This window comes from Nansenia antarctica (assembly GCF_963989245.1).
Source record: "Nansenia antarctica genome assembly, chromosome: 2".
NCBI classification, from domain to species: Eukaryota; Metazoa; Chordata; class Actinopteri; order Argentiniformes; family Microstomatidae; genus Nansenia; species Nansenia antarctica.
The window spans coordinates 74,370,832-74,395,977 of record NC_137675.1 but is presented as its reverse complement, the minus strand read 5'-3'; the positions used below and the strand labels follow the sequence as shown (position 1 = coordinate 74,395,977).

General features: G+C 42.9%; 2 protein-coding genes across 2 annotated transcripts; one reads left to right on the top strand and one right to left on the bottom strand.

The window, feature by feature from the left end:
- Positions 1-571: 571 nt before the first annotated feature.
- On the bottom strand, positions 572-5,815 carry cbx7a (chromobox homolog 7a; the record flags this gene model as incomplete). Its single annotated transcript, XM_080523411.1, has 7 exons — positions 572-792; positions 1,333-1,500; positions 1,837-2,086; positions 3,977-4,043; positions 4,270-4,335; positions 4,495-4,538; positions 5,747-5,815. The coding sequence occupies 7 exons, from the start codon at positions 5,813-5,815 to the stop codon at positions 572-574; spliced, it is 885 nt and encodes a 294-aa protein (XP_080379537.1).
- A 2,976-nt stretch (positions 5,816-8,791) lies between these two features.
- Positions 8,792-15,875, top strand: desi1a (desumoylating isopeptidase 1a; the record flags this gene model as incomplete). The annotated part of the gene is made up of 6 exons (XM_080524152.1): positions 8,792-8,882; positions 9,394-9,415; positions 9,591-9,660; positions 10,117-10,226; positions 10,330-10,452; positions 15,788-15,875. The coding sequence occupies 6 exons, from the start codon at positions 8,792-8,794 to the stop codon at positions 15,873-15,875; spliced, it is 504 nt and encodes a 167-aa protein (XP_080380278.1).
- Positions 15,876-25,146: the final 9,271 nt, after the last annotated feature.

Here is a 25,146-nt window from a genome sequence, read left to right as displayed (position 1 = left end):
ACTGATAGGGCATGCAGAAATTACTGTGAATACTGAGAAGACAGGAATATCTTTTTTTACAAAAGCGTACTTGTTAGAAAAGAAGGAGCGACTGAAACGACTCCCAAAAAAATCATTTTGGGAATGAGTTTATCCTAAAATAAGGAAGAGATATTGAGGAAGTAGTACTGTATGACATTCAGGAGTCAACTGCTCTCATCTGTTGCCCTCTCCCCAAGCCTCATCCAGGCTTCCTCTGCCCTCCCACTCACTTTGTCGCTTCTCCAAAACTCAAAACCACAATGTGAAAATTACCACCCATTTTTCAAAGGCAATATACTGTAGTACGTAAACAAACAAATAGTCAATGCTATTAATTAATCTCATAGGCTTTCAAAACATCTTTTGTGAGAAATTATATTACACTTTTTTTACACCTAAATAATGTTCTTAAAATGAGTGGTACATTTCACATTTTGGTTGACCATTTCTGGTATAATGGCTCTCTTTATCACCCATCCCACACCCCCCATCCCCTCATCCTCCCTCTCTCCTTTCCTTTCCTCTCATCTCCTCTCCATCCCTCCCTCCCTCAGAACTCCATCCCACAGCCCCTAAAAAACCCTTTAGCTGCCAGGGCCTCTTTGAAAGTCACGGTCAAAGACTTGATAGTTACGTCGGTTACAATCACCTTCCCAGGACTCACTTCTGCTGTGGCACTACCATCCAGACACTCAGTCCCCAACCAGTCACTCGGCTGTTGAGTATCACTCCCCTCCTCTTCCTTTGCTGCCTTCACCTCAGCACAGACCACTAAAACATCATTAGTTATCGTCCCACTGGTCTCAACTGCAATCTTTACCACTGATGTGTCTCCTTCTTTCCCTAACTCTGCCTCGGAAGTGTTGTTCACTACTCTGTCAATCAAAGTATCTTTCCCTGACTCTGCCTTGAAAGTGCTGTTGTTGATTACCCTGTCAATCAAAGTATCTTTCCCTAACTCTGCTTCGGAAGTGCTGTTTACTACTCTGTCAATCAAAGCATCTTTCCCTGACTCTGTTTCGGAAGTGCTGTTTACTACTCTGTCAATCAAAGCATCTTTCCCTGACTCGGCATTGGAAGTGCTGTGGCTGATAACCATGTCAATCACAGAATGTATCCCTAACTGCTCTTCCGAGGTGCCGCTGTCCACTACCCTGTCAATCAAAGTACTTTTCTCTGACTCTACCACTGTAGTGCCGTCTACTGACCCACCGTTCATCACAGTAATGTCTTTTGGTCTCTCCAGAACCGAAACACAGCTCTCTGATTGGTCAGTTATAGCCAATTGTTCCTGTCCACTTTCAGAAGTACCACTCTCTAGCCTGTCAGTCATGATCACTTCCCCTGTGCCCATCTCTAGGGCTCCGCCCATAAATAGCTCATCCACAAAGCCCATTGGAAAACTGCAGCTCTCCGCCCTGTCAGTCATCTCCTCCACATCCGGTTCTACTGTAGGAGAAGAGCTGCACTCTGAACGCCCTGAAAGCAAAGGGGGAAATGACATCAATGCACATGACCACAAATTCAAACATGATCCATGTAGATGCACCTTGACATTGATGGATATGTGATGTTCTAATGAACCCGGATACTTCCAAAGAGAACTGTACTTGTAATTGTAAGAACTTTAATTGTAAGTCGCTTTGGAATAAGGCGTCTGCTAAATGCCCAAAATGTAAAGGTAACTGTAAGCTGATGTGCAATAATAAAGAAGAACATTCGATTTTTATGAAACGTCTGATTAAAACCAACCATACAAACTGTCTTCATGCGTCTCTGTTGTGCATTCGGACTCCACTCTCTCCTCATCGGCACCTCCCCTGTCATGTTCCATGGGGTCCTGTCTGGCCTGGGACAAATTGCAGTCAGGCACAGCTTTGGATGCCCTCTGTTTGCACTTGCGTCTGACCAGGCGGTGGTACATGCGCACTCCCTCCCCGGGCCTGTAGGGGCGCCCGCCTGGCTCCATGTCAGAGCTCATGGACCGGGTGAGGGAGAGGCGGAGGCGAGGGGCAGGCTTGTCTGGGATTTTATGTGCGCTCCGCAAGTCCATGCCGTAGATATTCTATAGGAGGAGAGAGAGATGGCAGGTTAATATTGTGTGGTCTGACCTCCAGCCTAGATGCTCCAATTTTCTGGAAGCATTCTCAATTTTCAGATTTGCCTCCATGACTTTTATAGTTCAGTGTCCAACCATTTTTTACTTTGTTTACTGGATTTTTCGAGAGCATACAATTGTGAACATAGCATTTCTAAAAAATAAAAAGGTACATATACCTCTCTACAAAAAAGATACGTATATCTCAAGGACGTGCCGTCCATATAAGCAGAGTAAGCAGTGCTTACCCAACGAAAAAATAAAAAAGGACAGTGAAAATATAAAAATAAAAGTGCATGTAAACCGTTTGTTTGATTTCATTAAAAGAGTCGTATTTTAGGTCCCCGGGCAGCAGGAGTCATTCATTTTGACATTGCATTTTTAGCGCCACCTGTAGGAGTAAGCACTTCCTACTCTGCTTGCATTGCGTTGCATTATAAGCACTTCTCTCTCTGCTTTCCCTCGCGTACATTCGAATGCGTGAAAATGTCTTTTTTATTTTTTTCCGATGCCTCAGCCCGCTGTTTAATGTGGCCAGGGTAAGCATGCTTACAGCCAATCAGTAGTTCTTTCATTCCGATAAGAGCTACTGATTGGCTATCATTTTCAAGTTCACTTAACGTTTCACACTACTTTCTCTCGCCCAGCAGAACAGTTTATGCTAGCTCAAACGATCTAATCAATAAGGATAACTTGCTTTTTAAATTTTGTGAATATGGACATTACTGTCAGTGTCATCACTGGCCCTGATCTCAATTGAAAAAGAGAGACTTTCCAAACTGCAACAGGCGAGTGACTTCTACACTAAAGTGACAGAGGTGTTCCTTCGCAAGGAGAGGCGCATGGACCTCGTTTTCAAGTAAAGGTAAGATATCATTTTTTAATTTACGTCATGGCTTCTTTGCTGGTTTATATGATTCGCGAGGCTGGTGGCGATCTGTGCTTGTTTAGCTATATGGTTTGAGTACTGCTGTGCTGCTGGTTATGGCTCCTTATTTAAGACTTCCTCTGCTTTTACCTTTGAATAGTCATGTGCCGTTGTGTTTGGAGAGAGAGCTGCTCAATCAATCGCTGAGATAGGCCTAATGTCGCTGTCCGTGCCAGTGGTTCTGGACCAAAAGTGTTTGAGAGAGATAGAGAGGGAGGGTTTGTGATGTGATGTCAAGTGCCTGTGTGAAAAGAAAGTGTGTTGTGAGTTTACTATGGAGGATGGAAACTGTGTGTGTCTGTGTTGTGCGTGTGTGCGTTTGCGATGTTGAAACTGGACTTGTAGATTTCAGCAGGTTGGCTACTTGAAAAGATCTTGGTTCAAAAAAGATTGAACAATGAGCACCCCTGATATAGTCGAAACTGGCAACTGTTTTTTTTGTTTTTGGTAATCTGATCACAAAGTGACACTACCGTTTATTAGCGGGTTCTAGGGCATCAAAATTGCATTTCCTTGAAACTGCGTTCACTGATAGCGTGTATGTGTAATTACGTGTATTTCTATATTTTATGCTTACCCAATCTAAAAGCTCACGGCACGTGCCTGGTATATCTCTACAAAATACTTCATAAAAAAGTGGAATGACAAATGACATAATCCTAAACAACAAAACAACTTACAAAGAATGACAAAAACCAAAATAATACAACCATAAACAGACATAAAACATAAACAAACAAACAAACCCATCATTTCTGCTGCAGCTGATGGACAATAAAGTTTACACACCCGGAGGCTGTTTATTCTACTGTCATTGTTATAATAAAACAACTTGCACAAACAATAATGTGTAATTACTGTGTCAGTAACCTTGGAGACAGCACAGAAGGCTGAGGACCGTGGAACAAGGAGAAAGGTGAGTGTCCTACCCGCAAGACAAGTCTCCTGGGTCTGAGTCCTTTCCTGCGATAAGCCAGGGCTCTGTCCTTCTCCTCCCTGCGATAAGGAGGGAGAGAGAAGGAGGGAGGGAGGGAGGGGGTGGGGAGATGGGGGTGAGAGAGAGAGAGAGAGAGAGAGAGAGAGAGGCCACTCGTATGATGATGGCATGACTCACATGATGTCTTCTACAATAATAAAACAAATACATCTACATGTCCCATTGTTATGGTTCTTATGTTGTTTTTACTGTTTCTATTACCAGCACTCTCCAAAGACTACTCACTTCTCCTCATAAGCCAGGACAAGGCGTGGGTCCAATATGTGTTCTTCTGGTTCCCAGGTGCTGTATCTGTCAAACACACGAGCACACCACACACACACACACACACACACACACACACACACACACACACACACACACACACACACGCGGAGGCAGTCAGTATGCATGTTTCACACATGCCTTTTACACAGGTTATTATATCTCCTAAGGAATAAGAGTACTTACTTAGGTGGCCATCCCTGCCACTTCAATAGATATTCCACATTACCCTGTAACGAAAAGAGGAAAGACACATTTAGCTTGAAGAGCAGCAGGAGAGACCCCAGTGTTATATAGGCTTCGTGTGATAGAGGAGGAAAAATAGATGTCTGTCGCTTTAAAGTGCAAAGGGGGATCATGTCATTTTCTTTTCAAATGGAGATTGTGCGAGATGACGTCAATGTCGGGAACAGGGGGCTTGGCTCTGAGCCTCGAGCTTTACTATTGTGATGACGTGATCGCACATGGGTACTGGTTGGTTTAATTTTACAGGACTTTCTGGAACATTGAAGCGATGGAAATAGGTGGGGCGATGGAAATAGGTGGGGCCATGGTAACATGTAAACAACTCGTATTGCGCAACGTGCTGCACAGTGAAGGTCTTCCCGTCCAAGTCTGTCCACCCATAGAGAAACATAATGGTGATGTACTGGACGGGTAAAAAATAATGGTGTTGCAACACGTATAATGTATACATGTAAATACAATCCCAATATTTATATTTGCCCATATCTCTGTTGACGTTAAAGAAACGATTAGGCATACATGCATTTTACATTTAGCTACATTTGATACATATACGTATAATAGCATACGTGATTTGAGAAGAATGCATTGATCAGACTATTCAAATATAATAGCACATGGTACATTATCACATTATTCAAAGGATCAAACGATGTGAAACATTACGCAGCAGTTTTACGCAGGTACCCCCATCTATCCGTCCACTCGATTCTCTTGCTGCTGGCGTAACCTACAAATGAACTGCGTAGGTCCCCCACACTGGCCGCGCTGATAGACGCGTGTAATCCCAAAACCCGCGATGGAGACCCAATTTCGCGAAGCACACACACCCCCTTTACATTTCACTACGAGGCGCGTATTCCAGAGCATAACCTACAACTCCACTAAAAAAACTAAGTGCGTCAACGCACAAAATGGCACGTCTCTTCCGTCGATATGCATATTCAGTACAGTAACATTGCCAAACTTAAGCGTAATTTGCAGCTGATATTCTTCTCGCGCAGTATCAATATCATTGACCTATTATTATATTGCGTAAACTCCATACGGAAACTGCGTAGCAATACTTTCGTGTAATAATGCATGGCTCATACCTGTACAAATAGTACCCGATATCTAGGTTACACCAATAAGAGACATAGCATGGATGATTATAATTCTATGCGGAAGGAAGCGCATCCACATTTCTTACCTTTCTAACTCTCTTCTTGGTTATTGATTCAACTGCAAACACTTGTTCGCCTATTGATGACAGTTCCATCGCTCCGAGGCTGAGCTGGCCGCACGCTCAGAGTGACGCGGAATGCTCTCTGCTCCGTGTCTTTCCTCCTTCTTCCCAAGGAAAAATTAATTTGCAAAAACTCACTGCAGCGCTCTTCTGCTCATTTAAAAACCTCCCGTATTCTTTAGGCCTTCATGATCCTGGCCTGACATACAAGTATTATTTAGTGTTGAACGCTATTTCTGGCTCTTCCTGAGTTTCTCAAATCTGCGACACATCAACACTGCCTAGCGCGTGCGTTAGTTCGGGCGCGCCCCCTCGCCATTGCAATGCGCTGAGCCCCCCAGCAGCGCGCACGAGTCCGCGCACGCAGATGAGAACAGGGGACGACAACAGCACTACTGTAGTTTCATAACCAATAACAACTTTGCTTCATACCATTTAGGAAAATCGTAAACATTAATACAACGTCTCAGATGAACATTCTGCTTTAACATAACCATAACAGACTATCATATTGTTCCATATCAATAAGCTTATTTAGCCATAGGCACACAGAAGATAGTTCTTAGTTAATGGTATGTATTTTTGTAAGGATAACAGATGTAGGCCTAACCAAGTAATTGATCAAGCTTCCAACATTAAGCAGTGAGATCCATGTAAGCCTACATAAATGTAATGTGTTGATGGAAAGATTATTATCTAATAATAATAATAATAATAATTATTATTATTATTATATGTATTCCTTTTGTGTGGTTATTTAGATAACATCAAAAGTCGGTGCCCAGCAACAGCACGAGTCTGAGACAGAGTTTTATGTAACAGTTGAAAAGACATCGGAAGAGAGATCGGAATCTGAATTGGAAATGAAAGCCCTCTGCTCTTTGCTCTTTGGTTGGGGAATGCCTCCACCTCCAGCTGTGCACAGAATTGGTTCCAAATATGGCACTCTTACTAAAGCTATACTCAGCAGGAGCTTCTGGAATGGCTGACAGAATGCCTCTTTCTTCTACATCGTAATGTCAAAGGAGATATGTAGCTTACAGGAGAGGGAAACACTAGAAAGGTTTCCAGAGGAACACCATTTTCTCCAGTAAAACTTCATTCATTAATAATGAACTGATGGGAAATAATTAGTTTAGCTACATAGACATGTTACATCTTTTTCATAGGGCCACATCTTATCATAGGGTCGTGTTGTTTACATTTTGCAGTTTGCAGTTCATTCTCCAAAATAACTACCCTATGAGAAAGATAATGCAGCCAATATCCACAAATAGCCCATCCACAAGGAACTAAGACCCCCCCCCACACACACACACACAACATCACAACAAAGGTGTAGGTTTAGTCTGATGATTGGTCAGTTTACATGAACTCACATGGGCCTGGTTTTTACGCACCACTGTGAAATCTCCTTCCTCTTGAAAAAAGTGTTAATAACACTGTAATAACACAGTGTTAACTAATATGTCATGATACAGATAATTTCTGAACCACCAAAGGAGAAAATAAATTGCCCACTGTGCAACTCATCGCAAAAACCACAGACCACCTTTCGTCCACAGCCATGCCTGGTCTCCACCCGAGCCCTGTCAAGTTCCATGAAAAACTCTGGAGGCCCCTGCCCCATTACAGTTTATCCATGCAGTGAAATACACACTCTCCTTCATCACAGAGTATCATCTCCTGCACCTGGAACTCTAACATCATCAACGAGAACTGGATGTCATGGTAACCATTTCCATGGTGACCACTGAAAAGCTCGGGGAGGTATTGGTAGGAGTTGTAATGAACAATCAACCTCTAGAATTTTGACCTCTGACCCCCTCCTCCCCTCCCCATTTAGGGAATGAATAGTTCAGAATGATGCACTTTTGTAATCACAAAAAATATAAGTATTTTTTTCATGGACAGGCTACTTTTATGGTGAGTAGCACAGGAGTGAGAATGGAAAAGAAAACAAGGAGACAAACACCCACATGTGTGACTCATGCATGACTCATGCATGTGCCAGTAACTAGGCTCTGCTCTGCTCTCATATCTTTGTGAATACGAACACTAGATACAGAGTATCTACAATGTACTTTACAGTAATATCCATAGGGCCTCTACATTTCTTTCAATTACATTGGGTGTGCTTCATTCAGTTTGTCTAGCACGCCGGGTGGGCAAGGTTTGCACTTCGATTGGTTACACCCTAGTGTTTATGATAGGCTAGTTTGGAGCCCGACACCTTGCTTAAAACGATATGGTGAACATACCAGGGCCAGCTTTTCATCCACTCATTTGATGCCTCTCCTCTCTTTATGTGTGTGTGTGTGTGTGTTTGACATGCGTGTGTCAGACAGTTTTGATTAACCTGGTAGGGATGTGGTGGAGTAGGGTAGGCAATGGCAATAGTTAGGATTGGCTTGTAGTGGCCTTCAGAAAATGGACAAACTTTTGCTGTAAAGAAGCTTTTCATTTTCAGTTTATTGAGAAATCAATAAATAATATAAGAAATAAATACAAATCAATTACCTAAATGTGAAATTCCACCGACTCCACGCCTGGAATCAACCATGTCAGTAATGGTCCTCTTGAAACTAAAGCCTGCACATCACACCTGGTCCAACCAGCATTAAGAGAACGCTTCTGCATAATAGCCTTCTTCTCCACCAACAGAGATCTCTAATGACAGCTTATGGCCACATGGAGGCGCTAGTGCACTTTCTCAGTACATTTCTTTTTTTATTATTACCTTCAGTAGGGACCACTGTCTCAGGATATGTGTAGTCAGCGGTTAATAGTAATATCTAACGTCAAAGGTGCAAAGTTCACTTCAGGTGATTTAGTTCATCTCCTCTCATCTCCGTCTTGGCAGATTTCTTTAGAAGACAAAACTGGCGACGCAAATCGAACAGTCAGCTGCATCAGCCTCTCCAGACAAGCTAACCGCAAGCAGTAACCAGCTGGTTAGATAGCCGGCTAGCTCCTTTAAAAAACAAACACATTATTGGTTTCAACGTGATGGATCAGAATGGCACAACATACAGTGTACAACTGTATATATACGACCTGTCGAGAGGGATGGCTCGTAACCTCAGCCCCATTATGTTAGGTGAGTGAAAAAAAAAAACTGGAAATCTTCCAAGGGGGAGAGGCGGAGCGGAGCGGAGGGAACCCCGGCGATGGGCTGTCAACCTGGGTCAGCTGGGCCGCCACTGATCACCTACTGGAGCAGTATGGAGGACCAAGTCTGCTAAAATTAACAATAAATATATAGACACATAAATGAATGAATACACACAGTATAACGAAATACATTTCTATATTTATTTATTATTTTCCACATTCAGCACGGCAGATGGTTTTTCTTGGCTAAGCAAATAAAATGCTGCCGATATGATCATTTTAAACTAACGTTACTGTAGCTTGGCGTGCATTTAAATGCTCATATTTATAAGTGCAATGTGCCTTTCCCCCCCCCCCCCTCTGAGACAAAAATCCAACAGGTTTAGCGAGCTAAACGCGGTACAGGTTAATTAAAAAAACAGGTGGGCGCTAGAAGCTTGATGACGTGTCTAACATCCATCATATTCTTATGTCTTCTCCTTTGTTTTGTTTTGCAGGAAAACAACTTGATGGAATTTGGTATGAATCTTTTTGACAATGTATTTGACTCTATATCTATGAACGCACGAACAAGGCAGATGCCACATTTGGCATGTGTGCAATTTGTCCATGGTTCCAACTAACAAATAATGTCTAAAGGGGTAGGCTAGTGCTAAATCAGATTGTCTTCTACTCTGTCTGTCTGTACTCACAGGCATACAGCCATTGTGGTGTATGGAGATGAGTTCTTTTTTGGAGGAGTGGGGATCTCCAGCTGTTCACCTGTAAGTCAATTATTCATCCTACAGCTACTGTTTTTCAGAATGACATGCTTGACCCCCCCGTCTTATCATAGGTTTGTACAAGTCCCTTGATCAGAGATATTGACAAATCCGCCCATTTGTATTGATTTACAGACTTACTAGTCTTATCTTATTGGAGTTACAACAGAAGAGATGTTCAAAGTGTAGTCTTTACAGAGAGGGTATTAGCATTTTGTATGATACTGAAGGACTGTGTGTGTGTGTGTGTGTGTGTGTGTGTGTGTGTGGTCATATGACTTGAAGTTACAACAGAAGAGAAGTTCAAAGTGTAGTCTTTACAGAGAGGGTATTTGGATTAGCATTTTGTATGATACTGAAGGACTGTGTGTGATGTGTGTGTGTGTGTGTGTGTGTGTGTGTGTGTGTGTGTGTGTGTGTGTGTGTGTGTGTGCGTGTGTGTGCGCGCGCTCGTTTCAGGGGGGAACGATGCTGGGATCCCCAGACACTGTGGTGGAACTAGGAAACACAGAGGTGTCAGAAGAGATCTTCATGGACTACCTGGCCTCACTGGGAGAGAGCACATACAGGTGAGACACACACACACACACACACACAGGAAACACACACAGGAAACACATAAAGATAGCTCATCAGATACTGCAACTATAGATGATTCTTCTTCTTCCACAGAGGTGACAGGTACAGGTTGTTTGAGCACAACTGTAACACCTTCACTAACGAGGTGGCCCAGTTCCTAACAGGCAGGAAGATCCCTTCTTACATCACAGACCTGCCTTCCGAAGTGCTTTCTACGTAAGTATGACCCTCCCAGCTTATAACATGATTCTGTTGAGCCCTTCAGCGTTTATGAAAAAAAAATATATATATACGATTTAATTTATAAATCTGTGAATGATAATATCACGGTTAAATCACCTATTATGATATTCCTACGCCACAGTAGATTTGTTTATTATGTTCCCTTGGCAACCGTTGTAGCTTTGGGAACTACACCGCGTTCCAAATTATTATGCAAATTATATTTTTCTCTGATTTTCCTAAATATTCGATGCAAATGACAATCAGTATAATTTTCAAGTCATCAACCGTTAGAGTATAATTCAAATGTTATTGAACAAACCTCCCAATGATAACAGTATTTTTTTTAAAAATAAAAAACTCAAAATGCACTGTTCCAAATTATTATGCACAACAGAGTTTCAAAACATTTTATAGGTTGTAAAGAACAAAAAATTGTAATTTGATGAATTTAGGGTTAGGAGGTCATATTAGGAGGTCATATTTACTGAAATCAAAAGCTATTTCAAACAAAAACATCTTAACAGGCCAAGTTACATGTTAACATAGGACCCCTTCTTTGATATCACCTTCACAATTCTTGCATCCATTGAACTTGTGAGTTTTTGGACAGTTTCTGCTTGAATTTCTTTGCAGGATGTCAGAATAGCCTCCCAGAGCTGCTGTTTTGATGTGAACTGCCTCCCACCCTCATAGATATTTTGCTTGAGGATGCTCCAAAGGTTCTCAATAGGGTTGAGGTCAGGGGAAGATGGGGGCCACACCATGAGTTTCTCTCCTTTTATGCCTATAGCAGCCAATGACACAGAGGTATTCTTTGCAGCATGAGATGGTGCATTGTCATGCATGAAGATTATTTTGCTATGGAAGGCACGGTTCTTCTTTTTGTACCACGGAAGAAAGTGGTCAGTCAGAAACTCTACATACTTTGCCGAGGTCATTTTCACACCTTCAGGTACCTTAAAAGGGCCTACCAGCTCTCTCCCCATGATTCCGGCCCAAAACATGACTCCGCCACCTCCTTGCTGACGTTGCAGCCTTGTTGGGACATGGTGGCCATCCACCAACCATCCACTACTCCATCCATCTGGACCATCCAGGGTTGCACGGCACTCATCAGTAAACAAGACTGTTTGGAAATTAGTCTTCATGTATTTCTGAGCCCACTGCAACCATTTCTGCTTGTGAGGGGGTGGGGGGGTTTCTGCTTATTTAGGGGTGGCCGAATAGTAGGTTTACGCACAACTGCAAACCTCTGGAGGATCCTACACCTTGAGGTTCGCGGGACTCCAGAGGCACCAGCGGCTTCAAATACCTGTTTGCTGCTTTGTCATGGCATTTTAGCGGCTGCTCTCCTAATCCGATGAATTTGTCTGGCAGAAACCTTCCTCTTTATGCCTTTATCTGCACGAACCCGTCTGTGCTCTGATTCAGCCACAAATCTCTTCACAGTACGATGATCACGCTTACGTTTTCGTGAAATATCGAATGTTTTCATACCTTGTCCAAGGTATTGCACTATTTGACACTTTTCGGCAGCAGAGAGATCCTTTTTCTTTCCCATATTGCTTGAAACCTGTGGCCTGCTTAATAATGTGGAACGTCCTCCTTAAGTAGTTTTCCTTTGATTGGGCTCAACTGGCAAACTAATTATCACAGGTGTCTGAGATTGATTTCAATGATCCAAAGAGCCCTGAGAGACAATACCATCCATGAGTTAAATTGAAAAACAAAAAATTAAATGTTTTTGACACTTAAATGCAATTTGCATAATAATTTGGAACACTGTGTATATTACTGCATGGCCCGAAACCACCATAACCTATCACAAAATAAATACCTAAAGCAGTGTTTCCTCCAGGATTTTTCACATTAGTGGCGGGGTGGTGAGTTTTTTCCGCGTGCATTTTTTCCGCGTGCATGCGCATGAAACGCGCACTGGCGCTCAAAACAAAGACGTAATTTCACCAAAAACTAGAGGGTGGCAACATTTTATAAAATAAAAAAATTTTGAGGTTAAGTCATTAAAGCCGAGCAGGTGATTTTATATAGAAGGTGATCAAATACCAAGATATCCTACAGCTGCAGCAGAACATGCGGAACGCGCATACAGCACTGAACATCGGTTACCGTCAGGGCTGGACTGGGACAAAAATTAGGCCCTGGCATTTTTGGCCCAGACAGGCCCACCCCAATCGGTCGGACCACACCCACCAGCACAAAAATACTTGCCTTATATACTCGTCTTATATACTGTGCTGTACAGTCATATGACAAACTGTAGTATTCCCCCAAACCACTACAAAGACGACTACATGCAGTAAGCAATGGTACCAGTGCAAGTAGACCAGTGTACTCACTCACTCTTGACTGGCGGTGGTGGCCATGGGGTACACAATCTCCATACTTGACTCAAGTATAGTAGAAGTAAAATGTTATCAAAGAAAAAGCACCAGAAGTCAAAGAATAATTTCAAATGTTTTATTATATTAAATAATATATAATAAATTCAAATATTTATGTACTAGTAATAAATACAGCATAGACTGTGAACTCACTGCTAAATGGAAAAGAAAGACTGTGAAGTCCAGTGAAATTTTTCAAACAAACGGCATCTTTGAGAGAGAGAAACAGAGACAGAGACAAGGGTGAGACTAAGACATGATCATTTAGTAGTAGTAGTAGTAATAATTGCATCATTAGTAGTACCTTTTTACTTACTGTAGAACAATGTAGAGATAGCAGCATATCTGGAAAACAGCCACTTCAACAAACTATAACAATAATGCCATCTCATGATGGAGAGAGAGGGAGAGAGAGACAGATAATTAATTCAAAATTGTAAATTGTACATTATCATGTGACAGATTCAGATGATCAGAGCATCTTCCAGAAAATGGAGAAAAAAAACTGACAGCTACTGTACTGTATACTCACTTAGTGGAAAAGGCTGCATGGCCCTCTGGATACTAGTCTCAACAACAATGGACAATGAATCATACAGGGCATCCTTAGAGAGGTGGGGAACTGGGGATAACAATGAGTGAGTCACATGATCAAATTATCTTCAGTCTAAAAAGCTGCTAAATTATTAGAATAATTGTATTTGAATATTCTCTAACCTTAGTACAACAGCAGTTTCCTCATGAGCTCACTCTTCTCTGCCACTTTGTCAATGACAGTGTCTGTGTCCAAAGCCACAGTGGCCATCAACATGAAGGCTTCCAGTTTGCTGGAACACAGGCTGCTCCTCAGTCTGCTTTTTATGTACTTAAGTGTTGAGAATGATCGCTCGCAGGCCACCTGGGTTATTGACAATGTCAGCAAGAACTTGTATGCAAGTCCAAGCAGGGGGTATGCATCTGTGAGCATGTTGAATCTCTGCAGAATTTGGTAGCAGCACAGCGGGCACTCTTTGCAGAAGGCACAACTTTTGGTGATGATCTCCATGTCCTCTTCCTTTCCTCCATCGGGTCCCTCTTCCACTGTCCTGGTCACATATTCTTCTAGTGGTGATGTTTTCAGCTTGTCCCACTGGCTTGCTAAGCTTTTCAGCTCCGACTGCAGGTTGTCCACCGTTGCCATGCTCTCAAATGTATTACTTATAAATTACCGCTGTTTCTTCATCGCATAGGCTAGCGCTAGCCTACACATTAATAAAATATATAGCCTATATATGTCTTTTTTAATATAGAAGGAATCAGAATACGTGACAATTTATTTTTAGCAAATTGTATTCAAATTGTGCTTAGAGGGAATTATTTTCACCTGACATTATGACCGAAGAGGATTATGTCGGACTTTACCAACATATTTTACCGGACAAAGACCGGTAACTACCGGTTAACGGAAACCCAGCTGTACAGCTACTAGGGGTGTAACGGATCATCTAACTCACGGATCGTGTCACGGTTTTTGAGTCACGGATCGGATCATTTTTCGAATCAACACAAATCATAAAAATAAAAACAAAAAGCTTTTTCCTCGAATTCTGTAAAAACACCACTTTTACTGTGTAAAACCCAACAACATTCAAGATGTCAAAACTGGTATATATATTGCAGTGCGAACACAAACGACGAGGTTAATTGTAACATATTGTAATTTACTACACCCTAAATCGTAACGAAATGTAGGTCTGGAAGCGGCCTAAATCTAGCTTCAATCTGCTTTTTTTCTGTTCTCCGGTCATAATAACTGAATCAATTAGTGGCGGAGAAAATTCATTTAATGCATATAGAGGAAACACTGCTAAAGGTTTTTGTCATCACAATTTTCTGATTTGTTGTATAACCGTTGGTAGGAGTTTACTCCCCTGGGGCAGTCCCACTTTTTCATTTTTATTGACAGAGACAGTAGAGATTTAGACAGGAAGGATGGGTGAGAGAGAGAGAGAGGAGGATAGAGACAGTAGAGATTTAGACAGGAAGGATGGGTGAGAGAGAGAGGAGGATAGAGACAGTAGAGATTTAGACAGGAAGGATGGGTGAGAGAGAGAGAGGAGGATAGAGACAGTAGAGATTTAGACAGGAAGGATGGGTGAGAGAGAGAGGAGGATAGAGACAGTAGAGATTTAGACAGGAAGGATGGGTGAGAGAGAGACAGAGGAGGATAGAGACAGTAGAGATTTAGACAGGAAGGATGGGTGAGAGAGAGAGGAGGACAGATACAGTAGAGATTTAGACAGGAAGGATGGGTGAGAGAGAGAGGAGGATAGAGACAGTATAGATTTAGACAGGAAGGATGGGTGAGAGAGAGAGAGGAGGATAGAGACAGTAGAGATTTAGACAGGAAGGATGGGTGAGAGAGAGAGAGGAGGATAGAGACAGTAGAGATTTAGACAGGAAGGATGGGTGAGAGAGAGAGAGGAGGATAGAGACAGTAGAGATTTAGACAGGAAGGATGGGTGAGAGAGAGAGAGGAGGATAGAGACAGTAGAGATTTAGACAGGAAGGATGGGTGAGAGAGAGAGAGGAGGATAGAGACAGTAGAGATTTAGACAGGAAGGATGGGTGAGAGAGAGAGGAGGGATGACATGCAGGATATGTCCCCGGCCGGAATCGAACCGGGGACCCTGCGGTTACATGGTCAACGCTTACCCCGCTACGCCACCTAAGTGCCCCAATATTGTCGATAAATCCTCTCAGGCATTATTGCTTAAGTAAAATACTTGTTTTGGTTTATTCCTCAGCCATACCTAGATTACACTAGCCAAAGTAGAAGTGTAGCAGCTGAGCAACAGTTATTTATCATTAAATTATCGTTAACCTGTGTATCTCTCCATCCTTTCCTTTCCTACTACTCTACCCCTCTCTCTCTACCCCTGAAGGCCGTTTGGCCAGATACTGCGGCCTATCCTAGACTCCATCCACATCGCCCCACCCGGAGGGAACGTGATCAATGGGCGCCATAGCTAAACCGTCCGGTCTGCCGTCTCCGCACACACAGAGTCGTATTTAGAGAGATATGTTCTAATTTACATTTTCAATGGAGGTTGGCTATGGGAGAGAGAGTGTGGAGGGTAAATCTAAGCGGGTCTAGTGTTAAAAATCATCATTGCTTTTGTACTGTTCGCTTTGGTTTACTTGGTTTGATTTGATTCAACTCCCCGCCAGCAATGCTCTTTTTTTTTTTTTTTTTTTTTACTGTTTGTTCCCCGTTTTCATTCACTGACCGTCAGCCCCATATTCCCTCTCTAATGGTACAGTCCTGATCTGAGGTACTGTTAACCTGCACAACATTGAACTTTCTTACAGGTGCTCTATTGACATCAGTGTATGATTTAGTTTGTGTTGTATCTCAAGTCAGGAATTCTCTGTGGAAGTCTGTGGAATACCTGTGGTCTAAACCACTTGCCACCAGAGTGTGTGTGCTATATACACCTCTGTGCCTTCACTTCTCTTGCTTATGTGTTACCACAGGTTGACATAGGCACGTCAATGTTGTTTAGTGCCACTTACATTTAGACAGTGGGTTATGAAGGATTCATGATGAGGTACATACATTCTGCATTCGCTTGCCTTTTAGATGAAGAAACAGTCAAATGCCATTACTTGTCTTTGAAAAACCCACAAAAATGTCTTGCATTATGAAAAGAAAAACAATCAGTTTGGGAGTGGAACAAAGCATGAATATTCTTACGAAATATGCTGTGGGCCATCTGATGGCAGTAACTCTTCACTTATTTGTACTTATGCGACTTAGTTAGAAAATAAATCAAATAATTTAAGAGTCAATTAAGTGTTCTTTACTATAAGAGGACTTCTGCCTTCAACATTGGTTTACTACATGAGCCTTGAGAGAGGAGCTGTAAAATATACTCTGTATAAGAGAAGAGCACCTCTGTTATGACATTGGATAGGTCATTTTACATAGCATGTCACTAAATTGCCGTGGTGACACTGATGATGATGAAAGATTCCACTAGTAGAAAGGTGCGTGTGTGTGTTCTAGAACTAGGTGTGTTCTAGTGACTGTGTGTGTTCTAGTTACAGTAGAGGTGGTCCAAGGCCTTCAGCTGTGTACAGTATGTGGCTCACTTGGCTTCACTTAAACAGCCTTCAACCAACCTGACCACTGAAATGTACGGCACAACCCCTCCTTCTTTATTTACGTATGCTATAGTGGGTAATTCAGGGTTCAAGTTACTGACTGCTTCAATGATGATACATTTCAAAACAGCTATTTATGGATAATGTATTATAGTTTGTTTATTAAAATGATGTATTACTGTTTATGTATGGGTCATTTTATATGATATGATGAAGTATTATTTAGATTTTTTTGCACCTCATTTTGCTGATTCACTGTTGTTTTTGTAATTGTATCTACCAATAAAGCCATTGACTCTCACATTTTACTATGTGTTTATCTGGCCTTATTATACTAGATATCTGGTTACTGTTTGATTTGTATGCATTCATATTTCCTGATACGATCTGAACTAAGGAGAAATCTGAACTGGAAAGTAGATCATGGAAAGGAGAGGGTGTCCATTGACTTGAGAAATTGACCGAAGGAACATTGCGGTTTGTATGGTCATTGTTAGCATCAAACTCCATCACACGCAATAATGCAAACGGTAAACAATCCAAACAAATAGTAGTGGCTTGCACTTACTTAAACTTTTTCATTTGCATAATATGACAGCGTTGTTATGTTGTTATGGTCCTTTAAGGGCAACGTTTGATAAAGCCACATCCTCAACACATGCCACACCCATGGGTAATCCAGGATGATTCATGTGTGTGGGAGGAGAGAGCACTCGGGCTGTAATTTGGTGGTGAGTCTGTCAAGACCACACCTCATGTTTCTTTTTTTTATCAAGGTTTTCTTTTTGTGTTTTCCACAATATATCACAAAGAACAAACTTAAATGTATCCCCCATCCCCGAAAAACCAAACTTTAAATTGGACAACAGCATGTCTAAGACATATGGAAGAGGAGAAAATTCCCTGTATTATTTAGTGTCAAATGTCCTCCGGAATTGGTTTGTCTAGATCTGTTTCCCATTTATTTTTAAGGGTGTCTAAAGGGGTCGAATTGTGTGTGTTGAGTAGCTTGTAAATGATGCTTTTAGCCTGCTTTGTGAAGATGGAGCCCAGCAGAGACATGGGAGGGCATGAGGGGTAGAAATCCGAATTTGAGGTTACAAAGTTCCGGAGCTGCAAGTACCTATAGAAAAGTGATCTGGGAATACCATATTTCTGTTCAAAAGAGACTAAATGATTGTCAATATAGAGATCAGACAGTGAGACCATACCCCTTCTAGACCAGGTATCAAAAGCCCTATTCATCACTGATGGGAGAAACATGTGTTTTTTTGTGATTGGTGCAGCCTGCGATAGGCCTCCAAGGGAGAAGGATCTTCTAAACTGATTCCATATTTTGATTGAATGTATGATAACTGGGTTAGAGGTGAAACTAGAAATAGGTTGTGTGAATGGCAGTCTAGCACACAATAAGGCTGCTAGAGAAGTGGACTCAATGGACGCCCCCTCCAAAATTGTCCACTTGGGAACAGTGACATCATTCCTCATCCAGTATAACAATGACCTTATGTCAGTTTGGGAGTGCCATCCCTCCCCACAGCTCCTGTTTAAGGACAACAGGAGTGGATGAGACTTGGTGCTGTTCCACAACTGTCCACCCTGAGGCGCTCTCGCTCTTTCTGTAAAGCCTCAATCCATCCGTCTCGCGTCTCTGCTCCATTTTTTTTTCTCAACTCCTGTCCTGCAGGTTCCTCCCTTAGACCCGCCTAGATCCCATCAGGTCCCCATAGATCCCTGTAATAATTAATAATAAATTAATTTAGCCATTTAGCAGACACTTTTATCCAAAGCGACTTACAATTACAGGGACATTCCCCCTGGAGTAACTGAGGGCTAAGTGCCTTACCCAAGGGCACACTAGTAGTGGTGTGGCTTCAGGCGGGATTTGAACTCACAACCTTCCGATCACAAGTCCAACTCACTATCCACTAGACCACCACTACCCCTACCCTGTAGGTCCCCATAGATCCCCATGGATCCCGCTAGTTTCCCTGGATCCCCATATATCTCCCTAGACCACCTTAGATCACCTTAAGTCTGGTACACACATAAAGATAATCTGGCCGATTTCTCTTCCGACCAAGGACAGCAAACGCCGATTATCGGATGGCTCTAAAGATTATCCTATAAGATTATTCTGTGGTGTGAGGTGTGTTAAGAGTTGATTTCTCCCAACAATCTGCTCGGAAAATGGTCGGGGCCGACGATCGTAAATATTAAACGTGTTCAATATTTACGATCAAAACTCCTCTTGTGTGTGGGCGAAATTGACAACTCCCGAGTCCGATTGTGACGTGGAATGGAATGTAGCCAATCAAGAAGCGAGCTGACTGACGCGTCTTCTTCTTTTCGTTCTTGTGCACTTTATTTGCCCTGTCGCACATGGCTGCCTCGTACAGGTCATTCAGGGTACTAGTACGCTGATCACGCAAGAAAATGGCATGGGGGACGAGACTCTAGACCAGGGGTCGGCAACCTATGGCACGCGTGCCAGCAGTGGCACGCGACAGCTTAAACAGTGGCACGCAAGCAATAAGTGCGAGAACGGGAGATTTTTATTTTATTTTTTATGTTGGCCGCGTTCGTAAATTCGCGCACACTGGGTTCAACATCACAATGGGACCAAGTCATTTGATTGGACTAGAGGCAGTCTCAGGGACGCTCCGGCGCTCTCAGGGCGAATTTACGAATGCAGCCCCAGTCCAGTGGTGGCCAACCCGGCTCTTTGCCTGTCTCTGTGCGGCTCTTTAATCCATTCATTAAACGTGCGTGGCTCACTCTCTGTGTCTCAATAGGCGTCGTTTTGGTATGGCAATTCATGGCACTCGCCATACCTGGCTTAACATTTTTTAAAATCTGAAACACGTTTAGTCATGTTGGTGATTTTATCCACTCCACACAACGGTAACTCAAAACCTCCCGGCTCCATCTCACCCCACAAGCCAAGCGCTGTAGTGGAGCGCAGGGTTGCCAGACGGGATTTGACAATTTCCAGCCCAACCAGTCTAAAAGCTGCCAAATTCACCCGTCTAGTCAGTGTGACCAAAAGTAGGCCTATCTGGCAACACTGGAGCGGGACATCGGTTCCTCAATAAACAAGCCATGATAACGTTCATGTTAAAACCTTGTCCACGATTCTCGTTCATTCAGGTGGGTTAAACAAACTGTATAAATGCCATTTACATACTGTTGGTTCAAATGTAACATAGTAATGCACAAGTTCATGTCATGTTTTGTCAGTACAAACATGTTCTAATGTTATTTTAGTGAGTTCGCTAGTTAGCGAACATTAAAGATTACAAGAGCTAGTTTACGTATGTCAACAATGTCTCTATTCTCAATAATTTCAGTAATAATTGTACCAAATTGGGGCCAGTAACACTGACTTGTGTGTGAGTAAGTTATATGTGTGTGCAAGCATGTTCTTGATATTATCAATCGTCTCACTTTTACTAGCTGAGCTGGTAAAACAAATATACCAGGGGAAAAAAGGAAAATGGACATAAAGACCTCTTTTGGTCAAAGGGCAGCAGAGACAAGTACAGGGACACAGGTGAGGTCTAAACAGGTGACAGGGACACAGGTGAGGTCTAAACAGGTGACAGGGACAGGGACACAGGTGAGGTCTAAACAGGTGACAGGGACACAGGTGAGGTCTAAACAGGTGACAGGGGCAGGGACACAGGTGAGGTCTAAACAGGTGACAGGGACACAGGTGAGGTCTAAACAGGTGACAGGGACAGGGACACAGGTGAGGTCTAAACAGGTGACAGGGACACAGGTGAGGTCTAAACAGGTGACAGGGACACAGGTGAGGTCTAAACAGGTGACATGGACAGGGACACAGGTGAGGTCTAAACAGGTGACAGGGACACAGGTGAGGTCTAAACAGGTGACAGGGACAGGGACACAGGTGAGGTCTAAACAGGTGACAGGGACACAGGTGAGGTCTAAACAGGTGACAGGGACACAGGTGAGGTCTAAACAGGTGACAGGGACACAGGTGAGGACTAAACAGGTGACAGGGACACAGGTGAGGACTAAACAGGTGACAGGGACACAGGTGAGGTCTAAACAGGTGACAGGGACAGGGACACAGGTGAGGACTAAACAGGTGACAGGGACACAGGTGAGGACTAAACAGGTGACAGGGACACAGGTGAGGTCTAAACAGGTGACAGGGACACAGGTGAGGACTAAACAGGTGACAGGGACAGGGACACAGGTGAGGACTAAACAGGTGACAGGGACACAGGTGAGGACTAAACAGGTGACAGGGACACAGGTGAGGACTAAACAGGTGACAGGGACACAGGTGAGGTCTAAACAGGTGACAGGGACAGGGACACAGGTGAGGACTAAACAGGTGACAGGGACACAGGTGAGGACTAAACAGGTGACAGGGACAGGGACACAGGTGAGGACTAAACAGGTGACAGGGACACAGGTGAGGACTAAACAGGTGACAGGGACAGGGACACAGGTGAGGACTAAACAGGTGACAGGGACACAGGTGAGGTCTAAACAGGTGACAGGGACACAGGTGAGGTCTAATCTAGCGTTTTCACAGTGCAGTTAATTTAGAGTTGAGAATAGCTAAATCTGTAATGTTTGGTTTCTAAGGAGATTGAACCAGTCTGCCTGCTAGGAAAGATGTAGGCTACTACCTGCATACTGTAGTTGTCTCCTTTATTCATTACCTTAATGTCACATAAGTAAATTGTATAGAAACAACTCATCAAAATTGACTATTGCACAACTGTTTTGAAAAAAAAATCCACCGAGGTGGGGAACATTTTTTTGCAGATCTGTTGGTCTGTTTGGTTTGGTTTGATGTCGAGTCATAATTAATGTTGATATTGTGGTTGGCACACTGACTAACAAGAAAATTTAAAAATGGCACTTCATATCAAAAAGGTTGCCTACCCCTGCTCTAGACTGTTGTAGGACAGATCTTTATGTATGTGGTGTGCTGTATTGGGAATATCGGAGCACACCACACACAATACGATCAAAACTGTTCAATCCATGATTTTTTATTCTCATGTGTGTGGTCTCTCTCAGATAAAAAATCTGTTAAGATTTAGAAAATCTTTATGTGTGTACCAGGCTTTAGATGTTCTCCGCTTATTTCAGAACAGTAGAAGATATTCCATGTGGTAATAATTTACATATTACATATATGCAGATGCCTTCATCCAAAACGACTTACAACAAATACATTTGTCTAAGTAAGTGAATTATAATGTATATCGATGAGTCATCGCAAGAAAAAGTAATCTATGAGAAACTATACAGGGGAATAGAGGGGATGGAGAGGTTCAGGAGGGACACAAATGTGCATTCACTGTAACGTGGCATACCTTGTTACAGATTGCAAAAGATTGCTCTGGTGCATTAAAGAATAATTTACCTGAAACGCAAGACCACACATACTCCAATCCACATACAGTACACACATCAAAGAAACTGTATATTATTACATAGCCTGTAGCTATGACTGATGATAGGGGGGGATTTACAAAGTAACAAGAATAAATGTAACACTAGTGCTACAGTGCTTTGATTGAAAGCTCTTTCTCCACACTTTGTTGTCAAACAATAGGAATACAGTTGCCAGAAGTTCACGTTGCTCCACCATGTTGGTTGCCCTTCTCCATTCCATCCCTCTTCCAATTATCTCTCCTCCAGTGGTTTAGTCCTCTCTTCCTAACCTCTCTCATGTCTCTCCATCTCAATTCACGCACATGCACACACACATGCACACACGCACGCACGCACACACACACACGCGCACACACACGCACACACACACACACACACACACACACACACACACACACACACACACACACACACACTCAATACACACACAAAATAATTTGTATTCAGCTCAGACGGTCAATAGGTTACGCTACAACGGTGGTCTTGTGCATTAATGAGACAGCATAATGCTGTGAAAGCATATCTGTGTCTTACAGAGCCAAGAGGCCATGCCTTTCTCATCACATAGCCCTCAACCCTTCATTTGTTTCCTCACCAAATCTAAAATCAATTTTCACTTTTCCCAAACTCATAACACACTATGTATAATACATTCACACTCCAAGGAACATAGCCTGTATCTTGAAAAGCCCTCTCTTGTAAAAAGACATTTAATCTCAACAAGACTAACCTCAATAAATAAAGGTCAAATACAAAACAACAGAATGTAAAATTTGTGGGTAATATTTGAAAACAAATGAATAGATTAAAAGCCCAACTTGACTCACCACTTCCGCTCTGTTTCTAACCGGCTAACTTTCTTCCACCTCAGGGACAAGCAGCCAGCTGTCCGGGTCGCCATATGGGAGACCAGGCCTGCTTCCCCTCACAGTCTATGTCAAGGCAGGCCGAGTAAACTGCCATGCACACACGCATACATACATTCCTAAAGAGATAAATATACACTTCTCTGTCTTCCTCCCCTGCTGGTGGTTCACTCACTGAGCGGTCTCTTGGAATGCCCTTGGGTCGTCTCATCCAGAGTGTGTGTGTGTGTGTGTCTGTGTGTGTTGGAGGAGTGTTTGTGCCTGACAATACAAACAATAGGAACACACACAGAGACACATGGACGCACGCACGCACGCACACACACGCACACACACACACACACACACACACACACACACACACACACACACACACACACACAATATTCTTGCATAGTGTGTGGTGTTCTTTTCCGGCTTTGATAATATCCTGCTCTGTGGAAACAATCAGAAAACACTGCATCAACACAAGATGAATCCAGGAAATTGCCTTTTTCTCCCCCATCACCACTTACACAGCAGTCACCCAATCGATGTACTGCTATATATCTACAATAGCCACTATCACAGTCAAATCACCAGCAAGCTCCCCTCAGTATAGCATGACGGGTCTTGAGATGTTCTATACTATATCGACAAAACGTATGGCTCATCATGGTACTATATATTGAGTGCTCTGTTGGAATTCCTCTGTTGGTGTCCCACAGATCTGAATACTGACCCTGCACGGCTCTGTGAGGCAGAACAGACTGCATGAAAGAGAGAGAGAATACACTCACAAGCATGTACACACTTTTATACTGTGTGCACACACTCACACGCGCATATTCTATGGCCGTACTATTTCTCAGAAGGTATTGACACGGATGTTGTCTGGGGTTCGACACTTGTGAATGTGGGTGTTTGTGAATGTGTGTGTCCTAGTGAATGTGTGAGAGAATTTTGCTGTGTTTGAGTTCCTAAATGTGTGTGAGTGTGTGTGATTTTCCCCTAAGAGCCACGGCTAAATCCCTTCTATTCCCAATGCAACCCCCCATCCCCCATCTCCCAGTCCTCCCCTAGTTAAGTGTGAAGGAATTGCAACAAAGCCCCATTAATTCCCAGATTAAAAGAGGTCTGCATTGTGCACTTAGAGCTGCTATTTCTCAGGCTGTAGGGAGCAGCTCTGGTCCCTATGCAGTCCTCAGGACTCAGACTTCACTTGGAGGGCAACTATAATTACCCATGGAGCTCTGGGGCAAAGAGAGAGAGAGAGAGAGAGAGAGAGAGAGAGAGAGAGAGAATGGGGGGGGGAGCAGAGTGCAAGGGAGATCAAGAAAAAACACTCAAACAAATCTAAAACAACATTATTGGCACCAAACAATCACAGAATCACACTACTACTAAATCAATAGAATCTTACAATAAAATCAATCATTACAGCCCTAGCATTCATAAACCCTGCCCTCATCTTATGCTTTCTGTTCATCCAGATTGCTAACTTCGGCTGCCCTATCAGATAGTCCAGCTATCTGCAATGGGGAGGGAGAAAGAGAGAGAGAGAGAGAAAGAGAGAGACAGGGCAGGAGGCCAGCACTCTATGATTTCACCCAAAATACTCCTTTCTTGTTGTATTAATCAAATGTATTTCTATAGGCATTAGTCAAACAGCAGCTTCCCTCATCCCTTCCCTGGGCTGACTTACCACTGACTCTATGACCTGCTCTCAAGGACACCAATCATCTCCCTTTTAATGGACAACCTGGCCCAGATGGCTCCCTGCATCCCAATTCTCCATCCTTTCCCTGAAGTGTACACTTGTCCAGGTACTTCCCTACCCAGAAGCA